This window comes from Juglans regia, chromosome 13 (assembly GCF_001411555.2).
Source record: "Juglans regia cultivar Chandler chromosome 13, Walnut 2.0, whole genome shotgun sequence".
In the NCBI taxonomy this organism is placed as follows: domain Eukaryota; kingdom Viridiplantae; phylum Streptophyta; class Magnoliopsida; order Fagales; family Juglandaceae; genus Juglans; species Juglans regia.
Genome location: NC_049913.1, coordinates 3632543 through 3645217, shown reverse-complemented (window position 1 = coordinate 3645217; position 12675 = coordinate 3632543). Strand labels below are relative to the sequence as shown.

Below are 12675 nucleotides of genomic sequence, written 5' to 3'. Positions count from 1 at the left end.
AAAATTTTAAAATTAAAATAACCTAAGCCTGTACATACAGTCCCCAAGTAAGGACTGTACCTAACATTGCTCTTTTTTAAAGAACACGTACAAAATGTTGCGAATGTTTGCGCCTAGAACGCAAAATTCAAACGAAGAGCATTTTCTTTTTACTTTTTTCTAAATATGAAATGGATGTGGTTACACCTTTTTGTCCTCATACGAAGATCTCTATACGCTGTCACTCTGTGTTGGAATCTCTGTACATATATGTTTTATCTCGAGTAATTTGATTATAAGGTACTTAGTTTGGATTTTGTTAATTTGTTGGTTGTATCGTCGCATCTGTTTTGAGTATTGAGTTCTCGTACCATCCTGTTTCGCAAACTTCTTGATCTGAGCGTCAAGATTTTTTCGATCTCAGTGGTAGGAGTTAATGGGTTTGGGTCCGACTCATCCGGTCGTAAGTAAAGCTAGGTTTTTGAGATTTCTTGTATATGTGATCTGGCTCAAATAAAATTGGTTAAAAATCTTGATTTGGTTGACGTAATTATGCTGAGATTTAACAATAACCTTCTGAATTCAGATTGTCAATTGAATTATATTGATAGGTTTTGAAAGTTGGTGGATTTGGTTTTGGATTTTTAGATTCGCCTTTTTTAGATTCGATTTGGAGTATAAGGCGAGAACAGAGGTTCCCTCCATGGAATCAAGTCACGAACTCAGTGCCCAGGAATCTGAGATTGAATTGTTCCAGAAACAGGTTAGAGACCACTTTCATGACCTTTCAGAAGTTAGTGCCGATGAGTTGCTCTCAATTGCGTGGATACGGAAGCTTTTGGACGTCCTTGTCTGCTGCCAGGAGGAATATAGGATTATGTTGGTGAAAAACAGAGAATGGGTCTCAAAGCCGCCTTTGGACAGATGGGTTCCTGAATTCTTTGAAAGAAGTGTGAAGTCGCTTTATATCTGTAATGCAACTCGTAATGGGATTGAGAATGTTCGTTTGTGGCAGAAGCATTTGGAGATAGTTGTGTGCGCTTTGGATCTCGCCAGAGGGCATTGGGTGAAGGCCAGTTTAGGCGTGCAAGAAAGGCTTTGATGGATCTGGCACGCGCAATGCTGGACGAGAAAGACTCTTGTTCGGTGTTTTCACACAGAAATCGGTCATTTGGGCGTCATAATACAAGCAGGGGTCATCATCGTCGTCACTTCTCCTCCTCCTCTGGGGGGGCATTCTCGGTCTCTTTCATGGAGCGTGTCTCGTTCTTGGTCTGCAGCTAAGCAACTCCAATCGATTGCCAACAACTTGATCCCACCTCGTGGGAATGAGATTGCAGCTACAAGTGGGCTCGCGGTCCCTATTTTCACCATGAGCTTTGTGCTCATGTTTGTTTTATGGGTTCTAGTTGCTGCAATTCCCTGTCAGGATAGGGGTCTGAATACTCATTTTTCAATCCCCCGGCAATTCTCATGGGGAACTCCATTGCACTCTCTTCATGAGCGCATTCTAGAGGTATCAAGGAGGTGGGAGCACCGGAACTCTAATGGTTTGTTGAATGAGATTTGTCAAGTCGAGAGATATGCACGCCACATGACTGACTTGGTAGATACGGTTCAGTTTCCATTGACGAAAGAACATGAAATGGAGGTTGAGCAAGGGGTGCAGCACTGATTTGCCAAGCTCTTAAAGAGGGATTGGATCCATTGGAGCGCCAAGTGAGCCAAGTTTTCCGTAGCATTATGAATTGCAGAACTGAGGGTCTCGAATTCTTGGGTAAAGCAAACAGTTTGGAGTAGCTCCAGACTGGTGAATGGCCAGCTGGGATCTTGAAATGTTCATTTTTGCACACATCTTACTTGTTTAGATATTGCCTGCCTTTCGCGAGGAGGAAGAATGGCTGGTTGTGGCCAGCAACGATAAACGATAAGCAGGTGGCTTTCTTGTATTGAATTCCTTCTATACTATATGTAAAGAACGTGATATTTGTAGGTCCGGAGATTTTTTTGGCCATATGGTAGTGCTCTCTGCGGCTTGTTTTGATATAAAATCTTCTATATCGCTTCTCATGGTAAGTTGTATTCATCTAGTGTCACACATGGCTTAAGTGCAAGTGTAATTATGTATATGGATTCTTGAACATTCTCCGGTTTCCAAGAGACAAGATTAAAATGTTGATGCATTCATGTGTCTATTTTTCTTCAGAAGTGGACCATCCATTTTGGTCAAACAATCAAAATGGAGATCTGTATTCCAAGTACCCTTTCAATCAATTGCTGGTATATATAGAATCAAACTGTTCAAAGATATGGGAATATACTAGTTCATGATGAAATTTATTTTGCTCATTAATCATCATAAGGGACTTATTTTATTCATACATAGAAAACGAGTGGACAAAACACAGAACCAACACTTGCACTGATCATCAATCTGCGCCCCCACAGCCTTGATCAGCTTCCTTTCCTTTGGAGATTTTATCCAAGATTGGCCTGATCAGTACTGGAATCTGCACATTAACACACAAGAAATACCAAATATGTTTCCATCCTTTTCTCTTTTGGATAATATTTGTGTTCAAAATTACGACAAAATTAAGCAAAGGGCCAAAGGTAGCAAGGAGATTGTGAGGTTACCTGGACTGCATTTAATCTGACACTTGCGGTCACAACGCGCCATTAGTCTTGCTGCATAAGACACAAAGTAGGACATAAATTATACGTTTCCGAACAACTATTCTAATAAGTCTATAACACTAGATCTTGATCTTCTATTTAAATCCTTGCACCCAAAAAAAAAAAAAAAAGCAAAAGTAAAATCGGTTGGGAATAACACAAAAATCCCATCTCACCCAAATAAAACCATAGTTTTTAGTGCCAAGAAAATACTGAGAAAAGAAGAAGAAGAAGAAGAAGAAGAAGTCAAAAGCAGTTACAAACTTACAATTGCTTTGAACGCAGCCGGTGGAGCAAGCATCGTAGCAGTCGAAAGCCGAGGGCTCAACACTATCCATATGTGAAATGAAAACACAGAGAACCAACATCGCAACTACAATCTTCTTCATCATCATCACCACCACCGTACCACCTTTCTCTCCCTTTTTGATCTTGCTTTCGTTTCTGTCTCGCCTTACCCAAAAATATGCTTTATCTCATTCTCCTTTTATATATAAATCCTACTCATATCTTTTTTCTCATCATTCTATATAATTAATATCTTTGCATCTCTTCTTATTATTTAATTATTATTATTATTTATTTAAATCTATATTAAAAATTGACCTTCTTATTCTAAAATTAAATTATTATTTGCTCTAAAACTATTATTATTAAATTAAATCAAATTAAATTATTTTTGTTATTTAATAGTTTATTATTATTTTTTCTTTTTACTATTTAAATTTGGATTAAGATTGTTAATTTTTATAAAATTAAATTACATAATTATGTTAATTGATTAATTTTATTTTATTCTATATAAAAATATTATTTTATAAGATTTTCAATCTAAATTTTAAAATAATAATAATAATAATAACTGAATATAATAATAAAGAAAATACTATTCTTATCACTAATTTTTATCTGTGAGTTTTTTATTTTTTTATTAATATTTTTTTTTACTTAATGATTAAGTAAATATTTTTTAATAATATTATGATTTTTTTTATTTTTTAAAATATATTTAAATATATTAAAAATATATATATATAAATATATAAAAAAAAATTCATTCTAAAATATCTAGCGGACCTCCAACGGTGGGAGTAGCACCGTTCTAATAGTAAATGAAGGGTAATACTATCATTACCAGAAAATGGCCATTTACTTTGCATGAACTTCAACAATGCCATGCGATTGAGATCGGTCAAACCCATCGCCTTTTCTTTTTTAAAGCGTTATTGCAGGCAGCCGACACCTTTGAATCTATCCGGACAATATAATTATTATGGCCATTGGATTTGAAAAGTGAAGACAATCTTATGTTTACACGTGCTTAGGAACTAGGCTGACAGGTTTCCGTTTCACAAAACACAAGGCACATGGCTTGTCGACGTGGGAAATATAATCAGGCCTGGACTTGACTATGATCGGCCTAGCCCGGCCCAGTTCCTTTTATTTAAAAAAAAAAAAAAAAGTTGCCTTGATCAGATTGATGAGTTTCAAATCCACTGCCATTATACATTTTGTTGAGTTATTTGCTTTTGAAATATCTTTTTATTCCTGAATTGATCAAGATAAAAGTTTTGAAAATAATAAATATCATATCTAGGGTGAAAATCGACCATATCGACGTATTTTTTGACAAAAATTGTCGCCAATCGATGGAAGTCATTTTCATGAAAGAACCAATCGGACTAGTCGATGGGGAGGAGAAATACCGGCCATACCGATTCTGGAAATTCTCAATCAATTGTCGGTGGCTGATCTATTCGTCTATAAAACAAAGAATAACCTTTGGGTAAAAATTGTCATGTGTTATATGGCAATGCATTACAAATATATAGACAAAGTTACATGCAATAGGTATAAAGTAAATTAGCCTAGGATATTGCAGAGATTGTATACATTAGTACTGATTTACAGGGATTCTAAAACAAAGTGCAGCCTCTATCATTACGTGAGTTAAGCTCCTATAATCACGTTGCATAGGAGGCAACTTGCTGGCATTGTTGGTTGTTAGTGGAAGTTTCCTTAATACGCCCCTGTAAGCGCAACGTGGAGGGGGACAACGTTGAACTTGGTCCGTAGCAGTGAAAATCGTGTAGAAACTAGTGGTTTAGTGAGCCCATTGGCGAACTGATCTTTGCTGGATATGAACTTGACTTCAAGTGCTTTTTGTTGAACTTTTTTCTAGACGAAGTGGTAGTCAATTTCGACGTGTTTGGTGCGAGCGTGAAAGATTGGGTTGGCGGTGAGATATGTAGCGTTGATACTATCGCACAAGAGAACAGGACACTAAGGGAGATAGACACCAAGTTCACGTAACAAGGATTGTAACCAGAAAGATTCCACAATGGCAAGCGCGACGGCTCGGTATTCAGCTTCGATACTAGAACAAGCCACTGTGGGTTGCTTTTTGGAGCTCCAAGACACCAGATTATGTCCCAAAAATGTGCAGAAACTTGAAGTCGATTTGCGATTGTTTGGGCATCCTGCCCAATCGACATCCGAGTAGATGGACAACTGATTTGAAGAGTTTGGTCGAAGCAGTAAACCAAAGTCAAGTGTAAACTTGAGGTATCTTATAATGCTTTACCGCTGTCTAGTGTGCATCGGTTGGCTTGTGCATAAACTGGCATGCTTTGTTTATGACAAATGAAATGTCAAGATGGGTTAGAGAGAGATATTGTAATGCACCAACAACACTCTTGTATAAGGATGGATCGGCACATGGGGAACCAGAGAATAGAGATAACTGCTGCGATGAAGACATAGGTGAAGAAACTGGCTTTGCAGCATGCATATTAGTGTGCTAGAGCCGGTTGGTGATGTAGTGACTTTGAGATAGAAGAAGACCATCTGCGGCATGGAGAGCTTCAACACCCAAAAAATAGCTTAAGCCACCGAGATCCTTCACAGGAAATTCATTGCTAAGATTAGATATAAGCTTGGTAATTATATAGGAGTTGGACCCAGTAATTAAGATGTCATCCACGTAAACTAAAACAAACAAAATGACTATGCGTGGCGAGAAATGAACAAGGAGGAATCCAGGGCAGAGTTGGTGAAGCTAAGTGTGCAAAGGTGTTCATGAAGTCGAGCATACCAAGCCCTGGGGGCTTGCTTGAGCCCATAAAGAGCTTTATGTAGTCGGCAGACATGGTTAGGGAAGCTTGGATGGACATAGCCAATGGGTTGGTTCATATAAACCTCTTCAGACAAATTCCCATGGAGAAATGCATTTTGGATATCAATTTGTCGGATAGACCACTAATGAGAGACAACAAGGCTAAGTACCAATTGGATTGTCGTGGGTTTAACCACTAGACTGAAGGTATCGAAAAAATCGATACCTTGTTGCTGGTGATACCCCTTGGCGACAAGCTGGGCCTTGTGCCGTTCCAGAGTCCTGTCAGACTTGTGTTTGGATTTAGAAATCCACATTGAGCCGATGATGTTCATACCATGTTGCACATGTACTAACAACGAGATGCCATTTTTCATGAGAGTAGAGAATTTGGCATCCATAGCTGCACGCCACTCACTATATTTGGAAGCCTCTGAGTAGCAAAAAGGTGTTTTCGGGACAGCACAGATGGTGATATATGTCTGAGGAAGAGGGTATCTCATAGTACCATTTGTGTAATTTTTGGGTTTGACAATGTGGTTCTAGGCTCTTGTCGTCATTGGATGAGCACGAGGAGCCGATGATTATGTGAAGCGGCAATTTTAGGTGACCAAAGGGGGTTGGTGGATGGAGATGACAAGTTAGGGAGAAGGAGAGGGACGTGGGATTTTTTGACAATGAATTTTCTGGTAGTGAAGATTGCATGGGACATGAGGATGAAAAAGACAAAGAAGGCGACGTCGTTTCTAGAGGGGAATTTTCCGTATGAATGAACGACAACATGATGGGAAATGGATGAGTGTCGTTTAGAGGGATAGACACAGGTAAAGTTGTCATTTCTGGAGGTGAGAGTTGCGGTAGAGGAGTGTGGGAAGTATGAGTGTGAAACGGAAAGAAGGACTCATATCATAAAATCGGTTTTACAAGAGAGAATTGTTCATTCCTTATAAACATACCCAAGACCTTGTCCACGAGTAATGAGATTATTCCTCAACACCCTCCCTCACGTGCATGCCAATATTTTTCCTGGTCTTTGTCACGGGATAAGTAGTGTGGATCCCCATTCGTCCTGTGGTAAGTTCTGATACCATAAAACATAGAATAATCTTTGGGTAGAAATTGTCGTGTTATATGGCAATGCATTACAATTATATAAACAAAGTTACATGAAGCAGGTACAAAGTAAATTAGCCTAGGATCATGCAGAGATTGTATACATTAGTATTGGTTTACAGGGATTCTAAAAACAGAGTGCAGCCTCTATCACTGCGTGAGTTAAACTCCTATAATCACGTTGCATGGGAGGCAACTTGTTGCCATTGCTGGCTGTCAGTGAAAGTTTCCTTAATAGTCTGAGAGAGGAGAGAGAGAGAGAGAGAAAGCGTTGTAGTCTGAGAGAGGAGAGAGCGAATGAGAGAAATCAGAGAAGAATAGGGAAGGAGGAAAGAGACGAGGTAAAATCAAACGACGCCGTTTGGTTTTATACTGAACGGCCTCTTTTGACTTGTATATTTTTTTCAATACGTTGCGTGTAAAACGATGTCTTTTTTGTTCTTCTTTTGGTTGAGTTGCAATATCTTTTTCAGTTTTAACTTGGGGAACCTTTTTTGTTCCTCAACGCCCTATATAGAATGTAGTTATTAGAAAATTACTAAATTTAGCATAGACCCCCGTCTTTTAAAAAAAAAAAATCTTCTTGCAAGCTAGTTTGCACACCAAACCGCACACCAATGCTGATATGTAAGGTATCCGTTTAATGAAACGGTACGAATTGAGACGTACGGAAATTATTTTCGTGAGACAGAAAATCTTTTTTTTCTCTCAAAATTTTCATTTTTGTATTTTTCTTTTCAATAAAAAAAAGTCATATCAGCGTCGGTATGTAATTTGGTGCGTCAAACTGCTTCTACCTAACAAGACTATTTAAAAAACTCTGTTAATGTACCATGCATGCATGATCTTGATTCCAAGATCCAAAAAATTTAATTGTTGAAGTACTACGTTTAAAATATATGGCCAGAATTGATCAGCTAGGGGTTCTCCCTGCATAACCGTGCCAGGCTGCTAGCTAGTGTTTTGACGACCTGCATTCATGGAACTTGCTATAAATAAATATATCTCTCTCTTTCGTTGGATTGCACTACGAAGTCCCTAAAACTGGAACACGAATTCTGGGAAAATATTTTCTCGCACACGATTTAATTAAAAATAATCAATTGAGAAGCAATAGAAACAATCCTTTTACCAAACTATTATTCTGAATGAAAAGATAATTATGAACCACCACAAACTGATCATCAAGACTCAATTTCCATAGCCAACACAAATGCATGCATGCCTTCGATCTTCGAAACCAAACGGAAACAATAATCGTATTTTCTTTCTACCAATATAGAATTACGAGTACTATTGATGAAATAACATATATGGACTCGCTCTCATTGTGGCTTCTCTCTTATATATCTGCTGTCTTCTTTTCAAGTTTCTCGGCTTCCGAATCTGCTGTCTTCTTTTCTGCTGTCTTCTCCTCCAATTTATTGGCTTCTGGAGCTTCTGCAGCATCTGAAACTGCAGCCTCGGATGCTTTCTCTGGTGCAGCATTTACCTGATCTTCAGTCTTTGGCTTTTCTGCTTCTTTTGTCTCTTCAGATATAATTTCGGTGGTCTTCTCATCCTCCTTAGCTTCTTTCTTTTCTTCAGCCTGCCGATTTGATAAATTCATTTAGATAAATTGACGTTTCATCACAAAAGAAGAAGAAGAAGGAATTACCTCATTGACCAAGGTGGTGGCAGCCGGAGCCACGTTGTCCTGATCATTGGCAGGCTTCTCATCAACATCATTATGCTTTTCGTCATTTCCATCATTCTCTCTCTCTTCTTGTTGAACCTTGACCTCCTCTTGGGTCTTCACGAAGTCCTCCTTGGCAGGCTCAGGCACAAGATCAGCCTCGTCCTGGGTTTTCGGTGCACTACCACAATTACCCATGTTTAATGCTTGAGAAACAGCAAGAACCTTTCTTTCTCGCTGCCTCTCTGTTAGTGAGAGAAAGGTCTCTCGAAGATCAACAAGATAAGAATAGAAGAAAACGATGTGAGAAACATGGGGAATGTAGGATGGGTTTTATAAGGGGTGTCTTTGATTTCAGGTGCCAGACTTTCCATGGCCAAGAAAGATTTGAGGAGGACAACGAATGGTTGCCATTGGTTGAATTTTATGTATATTTAACAGTTATCGATGAGTTGTATGAATCAAACATAGATTCTTAACAACTCCAGCTGGTTGTTTTATTTGCCAACCAGCTTTGTTTTCTCAAATGAAAACTACCCATATTGTGCATCTAAATATAGAAAAACCTATCTTTTTTTAGCGTCTTTGTGGGCAATTGGAATATTCCCCCCATAGTGCCTCTACGGATTTGCCTAAATGCTTGATCATCTGTTTTTTGGCTCGTGAACAAGATTGTCACGTACATCAAGAATTCTTAAATTTCTTACCAAACTGCCCACATACTAAATACAACTAAGAAATAAAGTCAAAAGAAGAAACACAGTCGTATTCATGCCCGAGTAACCTGCAGAAGGTACTGAAAGATCAGATACTGCCCAACTTAGCAACTTAGCATTGCCATCAGCTTTCCCTTTCCTTTGGTAATATTTCCCCCACCTCCTTGACATATTTGTACCAGTTGCACACAATATCACCTTCAAGACATAGTTGTTAAAGGCCCCTCATGTTTGTCTCTAGCACTCCTCTCGCATCTTGATATATAGAATAATCTCCAAATGATAAAAAAAAAAAGGTCTGAGAAACAAAGAAAAACACGAGGACAAGGGAAGAAAGGGGATGAAGTATGAGCTCCTCACCGATTTTCAGTCATGCGTACCTACCCCAAAAGTCAAGATTTGCACCCAGACAAACTATATAAAAAAAATCAAAGCCTTGATGTTTATATATGAGCATAGATCAGGGACATACTGAACCTGAAAACCGATCATAATACTCATCATATGGGCATATTAACCAGTTATATCTTTCCCATGGAGATTATTCCAATGTACCCATTTCATTTCAAACAATGTCACCCAATGCTTGTGATCCTTTACCCATCTACCCATCCACCACTCAACTCCATAACCTTTTTAAATCTTCCATCAAATCAAAAAATGGACCCAGAATTCCATGTTCTAACCACATTTTCTTGCTAGCAGATAGACTAAGAAATCCCAATACATTACGAACCATTATTACATGGATGATTTCTTCATTTCAATTTTCCACGTAACTTTAGCAAAAAAGTTCATCACCCAAAACCACACACAAGCATGCATAGCACGTGCGCACAGAACTTGTTGAAATTAAGGGAAAAACATTGCCAAATATAGCACAAATATGCATAATAGGTTCCAAAACAAAATTGCATGGTTTCTAATGCCCATAGGACAATTTATTCACCATGTTTTTTTTTTCCATATCATCATCAAGCATTGTTGTCATGTTAGATTACTTCGGTGCACACTATCTCATGACCAACCTGAATTTAGAAAGAATTTGAGAAATTAGATTGCAGGTAAACAAAAGTAATTAAACTGATCCAAGGAAAAGAGCAATAACGACCTTTGACATTTATAGATAATAATACTAATAAAACTAAAGAGTAAAGATACACCAAGATGATAATAGAACTCTTGCCATCATTTAATAGAACTTGAGGCAATATCATAAACCATAGGTACCAATGCACTTAGTGTAAACTCAGCTCTAATCATCTAAAATTTTCTTGTGCTTAAGTTCTAATTGCACGTGCTCATTCTCAAGCTTCATTCGTTCATTTTCCAACCTCAGCTTTTCCAGCTCTCTGTCATGTTTCCAGCTCATCCTCTGCCATTCAAAATGCTGCTTCTCCAACTCAAGCATCTGGGCCTTAATTTGTAACTTCTGTTCTTCCAACTGTAGTGAGCGAAATTTCATCCACTGCTCCCTTAACTCATTTGCCTTGCCACTACCAGTGCAAACATGGTTCAAATTGGTATAATCTTTTTGGGGATGAGAGCGTAATCCTCTGTTATTTTCCAGAAACTTCAGGGGATTACAAAAACCCATGTCTTCAGTTCTGTCCCTTCGTTTCAACCTCTTTGTAGAAACCTCTTCAAACCTAACAAATGTTCCGCCATTATCCCTATATTCTTCACCCTGACCATCAGCTTCTGCATCCCAATCTTTATCATCTTCATCATCTGTTTTTTGCTGCATCAAATCATGAGGCTCGCAACTGTCTTTTCTGCTAAGAGCTAACTGCAAAGACTGCTGCACACCCAGATCATGAGGAAGATATAATCGATTCCCATTGTGATAGGAACACATCTCCTCATAAAAAAGATGTCTCGAGCTTAATATCTTTTTCACATCCTCTTTTGCCTTCTCAGGTAAATCCATCACATCCAAAAGCTTTGGGTTCTCAACTACCTTGCAAGAAGTGCCTCTTCCCAGAATGTCATTAAGCCTCTTATACCTCTTATTCAGATCATTAAACTTGTCCTCACATTGCTGAGGAGATATATGATGACCCCTCTCAGCCATGACCTCTGATACACACTTCCATTTCCCTTTCTTCTGTAAAAGTGAAGACTTCCTTCTCCCACTGGTGATACAATCAGAGGAAGAATCCTCCCCAATGTAGGATACAATGGTGATCAAAAGTTTCACAATTTTCTCTGTCCATTTCATACGGTGCCATGGGGACCCTTTTTTCTCTTTACCAATATCTTCATGCCCATCAATGCCTTCTTCCACGCAATTCATCTCGTTGTTGTCATTTGCCAAGTTCTTCCCTCTCTCGTCCTTGTTGTGACTGCAAGTACCCGGCCGGTCATGTTCTTGCAAGTTAAGTAACCGAAGAGGAAAAACATCTTGAGTTTGTGGTCGAACTGAAGATCCTTGATGATATAAATGAGGGTTTTGTTCACGACGAAGCTGCAATGATCCTTGCAAGTTTTGAAAACCATATGGCCTACCCGGCATCATATGAGGCCCTGATGATGGCTTTCCTTCCATTGTTGGTCACACAGGAAGGTTTAAAACCAAACCTATGGAAAAAGTTACCATTTAAAGCATAATCCTAACTGTCTTTCATCCTTCATAGCACAACTTTGAAGTGCAATTCATAGAGGCCAAAGGAATCAAAACCAGTTCTGAACTTTAACCGACACAACAAGCAGCCAACTGCTGCTATGACCAGAAACATACTTAAAGAACTTCATCTATGTGGATGTTATAAATTAAAGCAAACGACACTCTTAGATTGCCGATATAATTAGAGAACCTGGGAAGATTTAAAATTTTAACCAGACAAACAACAAACAAAAGGCATGCAAGTAACAAATGCAACTCAGAACCCAATAATTCATCCAAATAAGTCGCACCCAGAAACCACTTTAAGAATTTACTGAGACTTCAAAAACTGAATGATAGACCAACAGAAACAGTTCAATAATAGAAAAAAGGGACTTATCTGGGACAAGAGCAAATACCCATTTCACCATTAGACAATCCCAGTCTCCAACGGAGCTGCACTCAGTCGGGGGTGATCAATTTGATGTACTAACTAGGAGTTGGGGCAATTCGGAACAGAACCGAGGCAACCCGGCCCCGAAAACTTCGAGCACCAGGAAAAAGTGGGCCTTTCCGTCTAGTTGTCCAGTAATGGAGCGTTGATGCCGTCTTTAGTTCGGTGTGTAGACCTCTCTATGTGCTCACGTGCAACTGCTTTTTCTGATCCGGTGAAGTTCGCGGGGTCCGACAAGTGGGAAATGTTGAGTTGAGCGTTTGGAACTTCTGAGCTTAACTCTATTATAGTCTATACTGTTCTTCTAGAATTATCATGCCATTCTTCGATTTAATTTTAATT

General features: G+C 38.7%; 2 protein-coding genes and 1 pseudogene across 3 annotated transcripts; 1 reads left to right on the top strand and 2 right to left on the bottom strand.

Moving 5' to 3' along the window:
• Positions 1 to 160: 160 nt before the first annotated feature.
• LOC109007062 lies at positions 161 to 2489 on the top strand (annotated as a pseudogene).
• Positions 2490 to 7968: 5479 nt separating this feature from the next.
• On the bottom strand, positions 7969 to 12660 carry LOC109007068. 2 transcript variants are annotated; one of them, XM_018986586.2, is made up of 3 exons: positions 12299 to 12660; positions 8541 to 11854; positions 7969 to 8471 (listed from the first exon to the last, which is right to left on the bottom strand). In XM_018986586.2, exon 2 carries the CDS (start codon positions 11820 to 11822, stop codon positions 10530 to 10532), a length of 1293 nt encoding a protein of 430 aa, XP_018842131.1. In that variant the 5' UTR covers positions 11823 to 11854; positions 12299 to 12660; the 3' UTR covers positions 7969 to 8471; positions 8541 to 10529. The 2 variants fall into 2 exon arrangements, with proteins under 2 accessions (XP_018842131.1, XP_018842129.1); XM_018986584.2 differs by having other exon boundaries at positions 8541 to 12660.
• LOC109006979 (COPII coat assembly protein SEC16-like) lies at positions 8226 to 8756 on the bottom strand. The gene is made up of 2 exons (XM_018986444.2): positions 8541 to 8756; positions 8226 to 8471 (listed from the first exon to the last, which is right to left on the bottom strand). The coding sequence occupies exons 1-2, from the start codon at positions 8754 to 8756 to the stop codon at positions 8226 to 8228; spliced, it is 462 nt and encodes a 153-aa protein (XP_018841989.2).
• Positions 12661 to 12675: the final 15 nt, after the last annotated feature.